Raw genomic sequence first — 15612 nt, forward strand, 5'->3', positions numbered from 1 at the left:
TTTCATGCAAGGTTAATTCTTCGTAGGAAAAGGTCTATTGAGATAATCAGAAACATAAATGGGAATCAGGTCACAGCCAGTAGAAGAGTTGATTTTCCGGATAGTTGAGATAGATCGATTAGGGCTTTAGAAAGGAGATTTTAGTGTAAAATAATGTCTTCTAGGCCTAAACTAACCTAAGTAGATAGTTTCATTGCATCACCATTGAGGGAAATTAAATATGTAGAAAAAGGAAATACACTGTTTTAGAGTGGTTTGAAATAGGCATCTCATTTTAGGTATAGTAAAACAACACAAGTTGGTCATTTGCTAAACCAAATCCAATTTTGAGTGAACTTGTAATTTTCCCTATTGTGAATTGGGTACTTGTTTATTCACAATGTTTTGACTGGAATGCTCATCCAAAATAGTTTGAGACCTTGGGTTGCTAATTGATGTGAGTAAACATTAGGGACTGCTTCTTCTTTTTTATTTATTTTATGTTGCTTATCCCTTTATCTTTATACTATTCATGCATTAGTCATTGATCATATTGTTTTTCAGTTGGTATGTTTTTGTTCTATTTAAGATAGATTGGTTCAGCAAAAGGGAATGAGAGTAGAAATAAAGAAAATCAGCAGGGAGAAGCAAGGAGAAGCTTTATGGGCTAAGCTTCTATCTAGTCCCTAATTTATCATCTATCTTTTTTTTTCTTTCTTTCAGATTTTGAGATTTAATATATTGTTTTTTTTTCGGATGAATCCTTAGGTCAAATGGAAGAGCACTTGGGAAATATCCAGGGTATGATGGTTAATCCCATTAGGATTCATATTGTTAATTTTGTGAATCATATATAATATTTGGTCCTCAATTAGGTGTAATCTGAGTTCACCTTACTAAAATTGTCTTTCATTAATTCTATAAATATGAGATGATACGGATCAAACCCCCTTTTCTCATATTTATTTATTTGGCCATCAACTTAATTTGTGGTATTTTATGTTAGAAGAAGTGTGTTTTACTGGGGTTTTGAATGATGGTTACATTCAAATGTGTTATGGAGTACTCATGGTAATTTGCACCGCCTGACAAGAAGTTATCATTACGTATTTTACCGTTATCTTATCCAGTTAGTTAGTTAGTTCATGTTTCATATTCCTTTGAGCTTTCGCAACTCTTCCGGCCCTTGTCAGGATGTAGAGTTCAGGTACGTTCTCGTAAAGATGAAGTTGTATGAGGTTTCTCGGGTTTGATCACACCATTCTAGGATTTGGTAGTTTGAAAGATCTTCTTACTTAATTTTGGCATCTCTCTAGCTAGTTGATCTCAGATTTTATCTACACCAGTACTGAATGACTATTAGTTTCATGTAAACAATTTATAATTCGCAAACTTGACATTCAGCTGCTATATCATTTCTAAAACTGTGTAAACAAAAAATAGAATTCATTTGACTGAAAAGGATCTTAAAACTTCTTACTCTACATGAAAACGCATGCAATAATCCACATCTACATGCATATATATATATATTTTTTATGTTGTTTGTGCGTGTTAAGAATGGCGGACGCTCATTCTAAGCAATCTGGGATTGTTCGCCACGTAAATGTTTTGAAACTAGTGTTATATGGATTAGCGAAGATTTTGAGATTCACTCATTCAGAGAAGCAAAACCTATTGTTATATGGACTGACTGCTGTTCCAAAGTAGACCTTGATCTTCTGCCTGAACGAACCAAAAAGGGTGTGGCATTTCATTTACTATTTAAGTCCTTCATGTTACAAAATTTCAAAGGCCTCTTGAATGTTTCTATTAAATATTAGAGCAAATTGCACAAACACCCCAAAATGGAGGCTTTAAAGCATTGACACCCCACTTTACGTTTAAAAAACACAAACACCCAATTCATTAAACATGGTAGTCCATTCCGTTATTGAAACCATTAGTCCACTGTTTATTTTTCTTAAATTCTAAAAATACCCTTACCAAAAACTGAAAGGAAAAAAAAAGACCAAATTTATTCTCTCTCCTCACACGACGAGTTCACCCTCCACCCGGCCCACCCAAACGCCAACGATGCCACCACCACCATTATTGCCTCATTAATCAAACGGCTTCTCCTACTCTCTTCAATATCCCGCTTGAAAGCCCTCCTCCCTTCCAATCCTTCTCCAACGTCAAATGCACCGCAAGCAACACACTTGCAAATGGATGGGTTTCCATAAATCTCATTTCTTTACTCTCTCTTCCCTTTGGATTCTAGTTCATTACCTCCATTCGGATCCCATTGTTCTCGCTCTCCTTGAATCGACCCACCTCTATCAAATCACCAGAAACAGAAGACCAAAACCCAAAAAGCAAAACACAACAGCAAAAACCAAGCCAAGAAGAGAGAGAAAGAGACAAGAGAATAGGAAAAAACAGAAAAAAAAAAAAAAAAAAAGGCGAGGGGAAAACACAACAAAGAAAAGAAAACCATAACAAACAAACAACAAAAAAAAACAAACAAAAAAAAAATAGAAAAGGAATAAGAAGAAAGGAAAAAAAAAGAAAAAATTCTTCTTTAGTCTTTGATAAGGGTATTTGAATTAAAAAAAAAAACTAACAAAAAAAACCATTAAAATGGTGTTGGTTCAAACGTAAGTGGGGTGTCAATGCTTTAAGCCTCCATTTTGGGGTTAGAATTTGTTAAATATTAGTATACATTTAATTTGGATATGATGAAGTACGTTGACAGTTGTGCTCTCTTGACATTATACCTGACTTTTAGGTAACCGTGAGGTAAAGCTAATAAGTAAGGGCTTAATTATTAGCTCATTTTCAGGGTTTAATTAGCTCCTTCAGGCAAAGGTTTTCTGTGAAGGGAGAATTTTCTTATCTATGGTTACACAATTATCTCAATTGTGTAAGGGCTTTCCAAGATTTGCAAGTTGACAATTGAATAATTCAAGATGAAATGACACAAGTAATCACATTGAATAATTCAATGAATAGATAATGACACGGGGGGGGGAAACCCCCCAGCCCTTAGTTAAAAAAAAAATTATTCACTTTGAATTAATTAGATTAACCCTTTTTTTTTTTTTTTTTTTTTTTATATCTTTTCCATTCTTTCTTCTTCTTTTTTTTTTTTTTTTTTTTTTTTTAAGATTTAGTCTAAATAGCATTTGGGATTCAAGTCAGTCTTAATTCAATCAAGAAGAGATGAAGATTGACTCACACAAAAGAACTCTAGTTTTTCTTCGTCTTTTTTTTTTCTGCATTTTTCTAGGTGACTGATTCTTTTGAGCTATGATTAAACCTAGCCACCAGATCCCTCTTGAATTGATAATTTTGTGGTTTTGCTCTCTTTGATTAAAGAAAAGACACTTCACAAAATTCTCACAGCCCAACAACCCCCTCAGAACACCCACAAGAGACAAACCCAGAACGAAGAGCGAAAGAACCGAAGAGCGAAATACAAGCCTCTCCCGAACAAGCCACACCCAAACAAGCAAAGGCAACAACGCAAACACAAAAGGGACCGTCAAAGAGACCAAACAAGGAGAAAAACAGCAACAAGCAGGAACACAACCCAACAACGCGGCCACACAAAGCAACACCACACCACACCAAGGGGTGGTACAAAAACACATTAGCAAGAATAAGGGCAACCACTCTTGAAAGCAGGGCCATTGAGTCTGATTTATAGTATTCCTCTTGTAAGTATGTTTTGTATTTACAAGCCTCTCTTATGAAACAAGCTCACACCCAAACATAGTTTTCAAATGGCTCAACAACGGTCTTAATACTATTCCAAATTAGGGATCCCTGTTTTTTCAAAGAGGACCAAACAAGGAGAAATTGAATTCAGCATTATTCTAAGCAATGAATCCTGCTACCACTGCTACCCTTAACAACAGTCCTAAGGTCCATTCATCTAAAGTTTTCAACACCACTACCACACCAATGGGGTTGGTACAAATTTTTTTTTGAATTTATAATCATTGTTAGCAATGAAATTCTAATGGGATCAAACCATCATTCCTTTGAAAAGTTCTAGGTGCCCTTCCATTTGAGCTAAGGATTCACCTACAAAAACATATGTTAGATCAATCATACTGAGGCACCTCAATTCCAAACATATTAAAATATGTCCAGGCTTTAGAAGGTGACCGCCAATTCCCACTACATACAGTTCCATTTTCTGAAATTCTTCGTATAATGTCCAATACTAGAGCATCAATCGACATTGTGAACCTAACTCATCCAACAAAATTAGTTAACTCTATATTTAGTATAAACAATTGAGATAACAAAAACCTGTTATCGAAATATATGTTGTTAACTCTATATTTTATGTTATTTTATTTTTATTTTGGAAGTTGAGGTTCATCGGGCTAGCTTGTGCACACCTTGATTACATTTTCAGGGGGGAAACATTGTCTACAAGAGCCGAACCCACAACCTCTCTATTGAGAAATATGGATTTCTACCACTCTATCAATCCTGCATTGGCAGTTAACTCTATATTTTATTTAAATAATAAAGGAAACTTCTATGCAGTACCTTTGGTTAATATATTATTTATATGAATTAAAAAAAAAACAAAAAAAGAAAAACAGAGGGAAAGATATCTTTAGAAACACAATTATATATGTGTGTAGAAAGGAAAACATCCCATCCCATAAACCCTTCTGCGGGCAACAAAGGACAAGAGAATCGGAAGTTTTTGCTTCTCTTACCAGATCCTAGAGTGTAAGCCATTATCTGCAGTTGTCATACTACAAAGAAACTCAAAGAGATTTATCACGTTTAGCTTCTTGGTGAATGTAATTTAAACAATAAAAAGGACTTTACATGTCTACCAGTTATAACAGATAAAGAACATTTAACAAACGCAGATACTTGAGAAAATAATAAAGAACTGATGAATTTTGGAACTTCTGTGAAGGGTTTTGAAACCCTACTTAACTCTGGGAAAGCAACCAAGCGCATGGCATTGTTCAACAATGGAAAAAAATAGCCGTGATGACTGCCTGACACCCAACATTAATGGCTGCGAGCATAGCAATCACAAAGACAGGCCAAAATATACCATCAGCAGAAAGCCAGAAAGTACAAGGATTTACAGCTAGCGTATACAAACTAACATTGCATCAATGTTTATGCTTTGCACAGCCACAGATGCAAGAAGATCCAACTTCATGAGACGAAACTGACCTGGGATCGAGTCGTAGAAACCTTGAGGAATTGAATTGAAGAGAACTTTTTAGAGAGAAGCAGCTTCCCCCATGTATTGCACTATCAAAGACAGAGACACAGGATGGGCAAAAGCAATCTGCAAAGAAATGATAATAATAAGAATTCACTCTGAAATATATCATAACATATATAAAAAACACAGATGAATGAACCATAATGGAGATTGCAGCTTTCAGATGAATCCTTCTATCTAGATTACCAAAGGTTTTCAGATCTCTTGACATTAATTAATGCAACATATATAATGGATTAGCTAGGATAGTGACGATAGACTATGTGGCCAAGCAAATCAAACTCATCTATACTGCAGATCGACGTGCTATAATATTGTAGCATACTCTGCATGTTTCCTAGCATAAATACATAGAGGCTAGGCAAAAATGTTAGCTAGATCCACCCTAATTGACAAGGCAGCGAGAGCGAAGTGACCTAAATCAGGGAACATATATAGCTCGATCAGTACCCAGTGGAACCCCCAATCAAAAGTTCAGCAACAGTTTTACGATCGCCAGAAGGTGCAAGAATGATCACAGTTTCTTCGCTCAATTTTGTGTAGCTCTACTTGGATCCCAGATCAAACATTTTGGTAATTGAAAGGATGGTATGATCTCCAAGAGAAATCCATCCATCTTTTCCTGTCTCGATCTCTAGGGAACTTAACGATGCAATATGGAGAAATTGAAGACAAAATCCTTTCCAATGTATTTTGTTTTACAAGCCAATGGGGAAAAAATGACATTAATTAACCAGATAATCACAATTGGTGCAAACATATAAGCGACTTAATTTGTGGGTGCCACAATCCTACCAATATGACAGAGGGAATCAATTTCATCTCACCTGAATTGAGTTGCATCATTAACCATTGGAGGACGTACCAGATTGTGCTTACAGAGTTAAAACTCGTAGAGAATAGATGGTGGCAGAGCAACTCACTATGAGTTAGTTTTCGTTGGATAGCTTGCAGACCGGAAATTGGATGGTAGAACTACAAGGTGTAAAACACAACCATGGCTCGGTGCCTCGGTGCCTCGGTGTAAAAAGAACCCAAAAAAGCTGGTTTTCTAAAGTTTTGACCATCTCCAAGTTTTAATTTGACTGTCTACTTAGGTCAGTTTAGGCTCCTTTCTAAAGCCTTGATCTATCTCAACTATCTAGAAAACCGTCTCTTGTTCTGCCTATGACCTTGATTCCCATTTATGTTTCTGATTTCTCAATAGAGCGTTTCCTACAAAGAACTAACGTTTCTCACTGTAAGAAGAAAAAGAAAAACAACATGAGAAATGGTGTTTTCAGAGAGCAATGTCTCACCATAGTTAGACTACTTATGGCATATTACCTGAGGTGATTATTAATGGGTATTTTATTGGCACATAAGGCAAAAAAAAAAAAAGATTCCTACTTTTTAGAGTGTTCATTTAGCTATAATTAGTCTATGACTATTCATAAGGGATTCAGGAGTGAGAGTTGTGCAATATATAAAGACTTTTGTATTCCCTAGTTCCACTGGGGGCATTATATTGAACATCTAGATCTAGTGCTAGTTGGTAACCACAACATTAAACCTTCTAATTTGATTTTAAAAAGAATAGCACCGAAATGAATGGAAATTGAAAATGTTGGAAATAAAGGAACTAATATCTGCCGTAATCTGCAATAGAATACCAAATGAGACCAAATAAGAAAAGGAGGTGGATTAGAACAAAAGAAAAAAGAAAATTACTTACCTCAATCGACCATTCTGGAATCTCCAAGAACTATTAGTTGTTTTTTACCCAGAAAAAATCAAGTCAGACGTTGTTGAAACTCTGTTGGAATCTTCTCCCTATCATTCCAAATTGCAATCTTATAATATTGATCGTTCTGCAATTCATCGATGGAGAAATAAAATCTAATCGGTCAACCATTTGAATGCAAAACGCCTTTTTTATTATTGACACAAAGAAACGGTGGCTACCCTTTTAAAACTAAAGCATGGCTAATCTCGTCAATTTACCTTAATAAAGTTGCTCTTACTAACTTGCTTTCGTTTTGGAAAAAGTGAGAAATAAAAAAAATAAAAGGCGAGATTCATAATTCATTAGCAACAAGCTAAGGAACAATTTTTAATGACGTTTTTGTTTTCCTCCGCTTCTTTTGCTAGGATGGTGTCGTACTGGATTGGTTTTGAATCATTAATTAAATAAATCCACCGGTGCCTGTGTCTGTGTCTGTGTCTGTGTCTGTGTAAAAAAAATATAACTTTGCGAGGAACCTGTCGTCGTGGATTGCCTCTTTACCTTGGACGAAATCTCTGAGAGCGGCTCAAAAATCTCCTAAAGCGGAGCTTGGGAGGGAAAAGGCCGACTGTCACGGGAACCTCCGGGCGACTTTGAGAAATGGATGTGGTGGGCAGTAGCACCACCATCACAACTGACACTTCTAAAGTTGCCTCAGAAGCGGCGACGGCGGCCTTCGATGATGGCTCCGGTGGGCCCTCGGCGATGGGCGCTACCGACGGTCTGGACCTTTACGGCAACAAGTTGTCTGAGGATGCTGCACTGCAGATGCCCGATTCTGCGCCTGAAATTGTATCCAACCCCAACACCGGGTACTTCTCTCCATTAATTTTGTTTTTTTTCTTCTTTTTATTCTTTTGTTCCAGGGTTCATGAATCATGATGGTATCTGCCTATTGTATGACGTGAATCATGAATCATGACCTTTACTTCCCTGATCTCTCTCTCCTTCCCCATATCCCTCTCTCTTCTTTCTATATACATGTTCGGAAAGCCAGATAGCGCCATTCGAGAATGTTCGGAGATCAAATGCATTCAAATTGAAGCATAGTTAGTAATACAAGATATTTAAACACCCCCAGGCCCCAATTACTGGATCAGGGATCCTTTGTTGAATCCAGTTCTCTGCGTCTTGATTCTTTTACTAAGAATTGACTTTTCGTTTTCACCCTTTACCAAATGTTGCTAAAGAAGTGTTTTTTTTTTCTTTTTCTACACTAAATCATAAGGATCTTTTAACACGTCCGGATTAACACTAAAGAAGTCAAGTGCAACAGCAGAACTCATAACCAGTAAGTACATCCCAGCCTCCTTCCCTCGCATCCCTCTTTTCTTTCCTGGCCCACGCAAGGACTTCTCCATCCCTCCCTCTTCTATCGCAGACCATTACAGTCTCCCCCTACCTGTGGAATCCTCAAGCAGCTTCCCCATCCCACCCCACCCCACCTGAACCTTGCGGCAACCCTCCCCAGCCCTTCCTTTCCATTCCACCTTCTTCTTGCCCTTCCTTGACCTTGTGGCAGCATTAGGGAAGAAAGAAAACCTGAAAAGAAAGGAAAAGAAAAAGGAAAGAAAGAAAAGAAGAAAGAGAAGGGAGGGAAAATATAAGAAAGAGGAGGAGGCAAGACCAAGAATCAAGATTCTTGGAAGAGTCCCAAGAACCCATTCCATACCTAGCCGCAAGATCCTCTTCCGCTTCTTTGCGCAATACCTTCAGGTAGGCTGCTCAGCTGGAGAATCGACACTGGTATGCAAACTTTGTAAAGCTATGTATGGGCTTAAACACTCTCCAAAGGCATGGTCAGAGATATTCGATACTGCTGTCACCACTTATGGATTCCACCAGTGTTCTTGGGTCACTCAATCTTTATCCGCCGTCCAGGGAACAAGGTTGTAATTATGGTTGTGTATATGGATGATATAATTATCTTTGGAAATGATTTGATTGGCATTGGAGAGGTGAAAGTTAAACTACAGATACATTTCTAAACCAAGGACTTAGGGGACCTTCATTATTTTATTTTTGGATTGAGATAGTTCGCAACAAAAAAGGGATTACCCTATCCCAACGCAAGTATGTATTGGACCTTCTAATTGACATTGGAATGCTTTCTCCAAAACCGGTAGATATTATTATTTTTTCCTCACCAGAAGCTTGGAGTTGATGATGGGGAATTATTGGATGATGTTCGTTGTTATAGAAGCCTAATTAGGAAGTTGATTATTCTTACTGCTACAAGACCTGATATCACCTTTGTTATAGGATCTTTGAGTCTGCTGGTTGAGTTCTACTAGGAGTTTTAACTCTATTAGAGTTTTTGTTCATGTAAGTTTCTATTTCTTGTTACCCAAGTAAGGGTATTTATGTAATAGTGTTCTTTCCACTTTATTATAAATAGAGGGCTTGAGATCACATTGATCAAGAAGCCATTCCACCAAAATCGTGTTTCTCAACAAAATCAACTGTATGCAATCTCCGAGGAAAGCTCATTGGGATGCTGCACTTTGTGTGCTCTAATATCATAAGGGTTCTCTAGGCAAGGGCTGATTTATTGTTCCAAAAGGCATATATATATATATATATATATATATATATAATAAATAAATTTAGTGGCTTTTTCTGATGCAGATTGGGCAGGATCTGCCAGTGATCAATGATCTAATGCATGATATTGTACTTTTGTTGGAGGTAACTTAGTTATGTGGACTGTGGAGTAAAAAGCAGAGTATCATTGCAAGGTCTAGTTTTGAAGCTAAGTATGCTATGGCCCATATTGTTGCTAAACTCATGTGGCTTAGAGCATTACTTCTTCAGTTAGGGTTCTCTGTGGATTCTGCAATGAAGATGCTTTGCAATAATAAAGCTGCCATGTATATTGCAAGTAATCTTGTGTTCCATGAGTGAACCAAACATATAGATGTGGATTGCCACTTTGTGAAAGATGCAAAGATGAAGTTGATTGTTACTCCCTTTATGTCCTCTTCTAATTGGTTGGTAGATATGTTTACCAAGGAGCTGGTTGCTCCTGTTTCCAGACTATTTGTATCAAGCCGAGCATGGGTGACTTGTATGCTTCAGCTTGAGGGAGAGTTTTAGAGAGCTAGCTGCAACTGTAAGGGCACCTTTTCCTAGTATCGTCTAGGTTAAATACTGGGTTTACCATGTCTTTTTCTCCTCTTTTTTTTAAAAAAAAAAACAGCCGCCATTCTAAACAGGGGCAGATCTGGCCTTTTTGCATGTTGCAGAATATTATAAAAATAGGGCCTGCAATTGGGAGAAAACCAATCCAACTCAGGTTCCCTTTGCTGCTTGCAGTAGCCAATTTTTCTTGCTTCTTCTTCTCAGGCTTTTTCTTGTCCTTATGCTGGTTGCAGGGTCCTAATTTTTAATGGATTCTAATGGTGAATTTGGGTTGTGGCAGGGTTGTTGTAAAGTAGGAATTATAAAAAGGGGGAGTATGGGTTTGGAATTTAGAGGGTTCAGGTGTAGAATTTGGGCTAAGAATCACTACTTGCAGGTCACCTTGTTTAGGACCGGACAGCAGGTAAACAAAGGATTGGATTGCTTGCAATTGAATCTTAACTTGATCATTGTTGTTATTCGAACTAGTGAAAAGGGAGCTTGATTGAGGACCTCAAGGGCTTCATACTGTCAAGGAGTTGATGGATATACAAATCAATCTGCTAGCTAGGATTGTGTAAACTCTCACAAAGGAGGAAAAAAAGCAGCTGCAGCAGTTTACAATTGGAAAGAAATTTTAAAATAAAACAAATTACACTTGGCAAGAAATTTTAAAATAAAACAAATTACTACCCTAGAATTAGAAGCCTGATGCAGATTTCACCCTAATTAGGGCCCTCAGGTTTGTTGTTAGCAGTTAGCCGAAGTGAAACCCCTAGGCTTGATGCCAAGCTGCAAATTATGAGGTTGACAGTGATTTACATTAGTTTATCTTGTAATTTTTGCATGTGGCAGTTTTGTAATTCTGCTCAATTTCAAGTCGTGGTATTGAGTTAATTTGGATTTTCTTAGTTTTTGAATAGTCTTTGACATGTATTTCTTTGTAAAACAGTGACGATATAGGCTTGCTGAGTCAGTATAGGTCTCAGTAAGCTGCTCTCCTCATGTAGTCATATTTTAGGTCTTAAAATCAATAGGATTTCAATTCTAAGTTTATAAATGTTACCCTATCGATGGGTGGAGGTAGAGTCTACTGTTATGTATAACTCTCTCAGCTTAACTGCAATTCCCTCCCCCCACCCCCCCACCCCAAAAAAAAATAATAAATAAAAGAAGAAGAAGAAGAAGAAAGGGCAGTTTGGGGTTTTCCCCCATAGCTGATCCATTAGTTAGAGTCAGCTGTGAAGAGGTAATGGGGGCAGAAAAGTAGGAGAAAGAAGGATAAGAAGATAGGGGAAGGAGGAGACATCTGAGAAAAGTCAGACTTGCAGAAGGGGAAGAGGGAGAAGAACATTCATAAGAAGAAGAGAAGACGCGTGCGAGAGAGAGAGAGAAGGCGGAGACTCCAAATGTACAAAGCTAAAGCTTCAATTGATCTTTTTCTATTCCACTTTTCAATCAAAATAATAAAAGAGAGATACTACAATCAGAAAACAACTATACTAGGACTCTTAGCAATTTAAAACTAACTAAAAGTAATCGTAAGTGTCGTACCTGAATTTAAAAGCTGCTTACATAATTGTCCCATAAAATAGCCATGGAAAATCCCTTAAAACACTATTCACATCATTGTAGTGTGAACAATTACTTCTGGTTGCGCTTGCATAAATTTCTCCCTCTTAGAAAAAATTCATAAAAAAGGTTTGCCCTCTCAATTGACACCACAAAAGCATGATTTGATGGGTTGCTGCAGCATTGTTCACAATCACTAAGGAAATAAATTAGGGTAAAGAAAAAGAAAGGAAGGGATACAAGAGATAGAAAGGTCTCAAGGAGGAGAAGAGAAGGAAGGAAGAGAGATAAGAAGGTTGAAGAGTCTGTTAGAGAGAAGAGAATTACCTAGCGTTGGGCTCTTATATCAAATAATGGGGACAGAAAAGGGTAAAGAAGGATAAAGAAGCTAGTTGGAAGGAGGGGAAATCTGAAAAGAATCAGACTTGAAGAAGGGGAAGAGGGAGAAGAACACTCATGAAAAGAACAATAGAAGATGGGGGGATGGGTGATGGTACATACGTCCATTGCTTGCGTATCTTGATGAGCAAGAACAATTGAAGTAAAACAAGAAGGATAGACTAGAAAATAAACTCAGGCGTAATTGAGCAGGCCTTAATATCGTTAGAGATGCTGATTTGGTGAATAATCTGATAATGCTTCATTCTCAATTAACAAAAAGTGCAAAATACTTACTACCCATGATGCAACTGACCATGAGCTCTCTAACCTACTAACACCACATAAAATAACAACCCACAACATGCATGCAATTCTCATAAAGTAACTGACCCACTTACACCTAAATGCATGAGAACCACTACATAAAGTAACAACTGAGCATCAATAATAACTAAACAACTCCATGCATATGCATGTCTCTAACAGAGTATCGCAAATGTAAAAAACTAAAGCTTCAAATCATCTTTTACTGTTTGATTCTTTTCAATAGTCTGATTGCAAGTGTTTAAATAATAAAAAGGGACATAATCCGATAAGAAAACAACTATACTAGGACTCTTAGCAATTTAAAACTAACAAAAAGTAATCTTTGGTAACCTACTTGAATTAAAGAACTGCTTACATTATCCCATAAAATAACCAAGAAAAATCCCTTAAAACACTCTTCATATCACTATAACGTGAACATAAATTTCTTGTTGTGCTGCATCAGGGTGTCATTATTTTCCTTTTTTCTCTCCTATATTATAATATAAAGGAGCTTGGTGATCTCATTAACCACTCAAGCATAAAGACCTAATGGCTGTTAGCACAGTTTTTGTTGCAGCTATGGTAGAGCTCCTCTGAATCGTTACTACCTTTATTTAGCCAACTATTGGTGTCTCTTGAATTCTTTTGTTGTCTTATTGTCTTTAAGAATCACCCTGAGATTTGTTGCTACAAACATTTCTACTTCTGTCTTGCTGGATCCTGAAGGTGAATAAATTTTCATGCCTATAAAGTGCTGAAGTCCAGGTTCTGTTTATCTGGTTTTTTGTATGCTGTTCAGCCAGACTGGTGAGCGTTTTGGGTATTCAACTGCTAACCAATGCCTTAAGACTCAAGTAATCACAATTTGACTTCTCAATCATTTTCTGCCAAAACCAAGTATAGCTTACCTTATTGGATGTCTTTGGATATGATGGGAGTTAAGTTTGGTCTGGACAGAATAATTTTTGCATTTGACTGAAATACCTTTATCTTGACGTAAATATGTTTGATCCCATTACCTAGAGGCCTTATCTTATGGATAAGGCTTTGCATCTCTCTGAGTCGGAATACAAAGCATTCCTGTTTAACTTCTAGGCTAACATAATCTCATTCTCTCTTCATTTAGTTGTTTGGGGGCCCCAATGATGCCAGCATCAGGACCAGACTCGGCAGCCTCTTCTCCTGCTCAGCTCACAATCTTTTATTCTGGAACTGTTAGTATGTTTGATGCTGTCCCAGCAGAAAAGGTTAGTCATGTAGCTTTATAATATATGAAGAACATATAGATTTGATAACGTTTTCCTTAACCCCAAACAGATTCAACCATGAATCTATGGTCTTCATTACACCCCCCCCCCCCCCCCCCACCCTCCTTTTCTCTCTCTTTCCCCGATATGTTGAAAGTCCAAAATGGTTTTATGAAGGAATTCCTCCCCCATGGTGGCTCGAGTATAACTTTTTCTTTTGATCATCATCAATCCATTCACAAGAACTGGGGGCCCATAAGCTCGTGGGAAAAGAGGGAAAGGGGTGGAAGGTGTGTAGGGACGAAGGCTTGAACCTGAGACCTCCTAGGTGGTAATGCATCTACGTACAAGGCTGTGCTAAAAACATCACCAGGGCTTGAAGAAAACTGGGTCCTTTTAGATTTTATGCCCCTTCTATTTAAGTTTTCTTTGTCTTCTAATATTTAGTATTTGTTTGTCCCATTTCAAAAGGCCCGCACAATTATGCTGATTGCTGCTGCTGCTGCTGCTGCTGCTGCTAAAGACTCAAACAAAAAGGATAGTGGGGTTCCTTCCGCAGCTGCTTCACTAATTCTCACAAGGTCTCCTTCCTTACAGAGTACTGCAGCTGCTGTGGTTGCTCAACAATCCCAACTCCAGCCCATTCAAAAGGCTTCCGTGTGCAATCTCCAAGCAGGTAAAGAGATAATATGGAAACCCTAACTGGAGCATTCGCTATATGGATATGCTTCTTATTTGCCAGGGTGTCATTTTTGTTGTCTCTTCAACTTACATGTAATTAAAGACAACTCTATCAGTGATTTTAAATTTTTTTGGTTCAGAACTTCCTATTGCAAGGAGACACTCCCTTCTTCGCTTCTTGGAGAAGCGACGGGACAGGTATTTCTTTCTCAATTTGTCAGTGTATTTATATGATTTTTGAAAGCACTTTGTCAAATGTATACTTCCTGAGGTTGATCATGGGTCCAATATTTTGTTGGTCTTTCCTGCAATGATGCCACTTATGTCAGAGAATTTCATGCTGCATGTATTATGATCTTGTAGTCCCCATACATTGCAAAAGTCAAGGTTCTTTGGTGTGGAAGTAAATAATAATTTCAAGTATCTATTTAATGTAGACTTGTTATTTGCTGCAGATTGGTGAGCAGGAGTCCCTATCCTCCTGCGGTAGCAACAAAAGAAGCAGACAATACGGAAAGTGACCTCAGCGAAGAAGCCCCAGCCTTGCAAGGCTGCTTCTCTGCTACTTCCAAATCTCAGGAATTCCAACATATGACTGCCACACACCTCACATGAATAATTGTATGGAAACCTACACATATTATGGCAAAAAACATAAGCTTGTAATTGTCTGTTTGTTTCTCTCTCTTTTATTTTTTTCTCCCTGGGGGGGGGGGGGGGGGTGTCCTAACAGTTACTGTATGTTGCTCCAAAATTATCCAAAGCTTAAGTTACCATCTAGACTTGATGGGTTGTCGTTTCTGAAAATTCATTTTGTATATGCTTTTGGTTTGGCTGTGTTTGTTTTCAGGGATTGCAGGTTGAGACGGATTGGCAGATCCTCTCATGAACCTAGGGTGAGACGGATTGTGCTTGCTTTTAAATCAAACGAGTAATGGTCAGATTGGAGTTGCTTCTTCAGGCTCAGGAGATCCTGGTTCTCGGACTGCAATCACCTCCTTTGACGTCCGCCTTCAAAGATTTTGAACGGAGTCTTCGTCAATGGTGTGTGTCTTGATATTATTTCGGGAAGATGCTGATTTTCAAACCGCGGTCTCAATCTCTCTCTCTCCTTTGATGCCTTCATCATTGGTATTTGCCTTTTCTGAGTTTTTTACTTCGCACGCCCCTCAATTTTTCTGTGAAACTCTCTGCTCCCATCTAATCTGTCAAAAACTAGTGGGTGTTACGTTTAGGATCGTTATTTTGAAATCTAAATAATTTTTCAAATATGATCAAAGTACTCTGTTAAAATGGAACTC

General features: G+C 37.7%; 1 protein-coding gene across 1 annotated transcript; it reads left to right on the forward strand.

The window, feature by feature from the left end:
* Positions 1–7325: 7325 nt before the first annotated feature.
* Positions 7326–15026, forward strand: LOC149012045 (protein TIFY 10a-like). The gene is made up of 5 exons (XM_089164070.1): positions 7326–7813; positions 13510–13630; positions 14102–14306; positions 14452–14509; positions 14767–15026. Exons 1-5 carry the CDS (start codon positions 7602–7604, stop codon positions 14924–14926), a joined length of 756 nt encoding a protein of 251 aa, XP_089020196.1. The 5' UTR covers positions 7326–7601; the 3' UTR covers positions 14927–15026.
* The last annotated feature ends 586 nt before the right edge of the window (positions 15027–15612 follow it).

This window comes from Hakea prostrata, chromosome 7 (genome assembly GCF_041222555.1).
Source record: "Hakea prostrata isolate BN-2017 chromosome 7, UWA_Hpros_2, whole genome shotgun sequence".
Lineage (NCBI taxonomy): Eukaryota > Viridiplantae > Streptophyta > Magnoliopsida > Proteales > Proteaceae > Hakea > Hakea prostrata.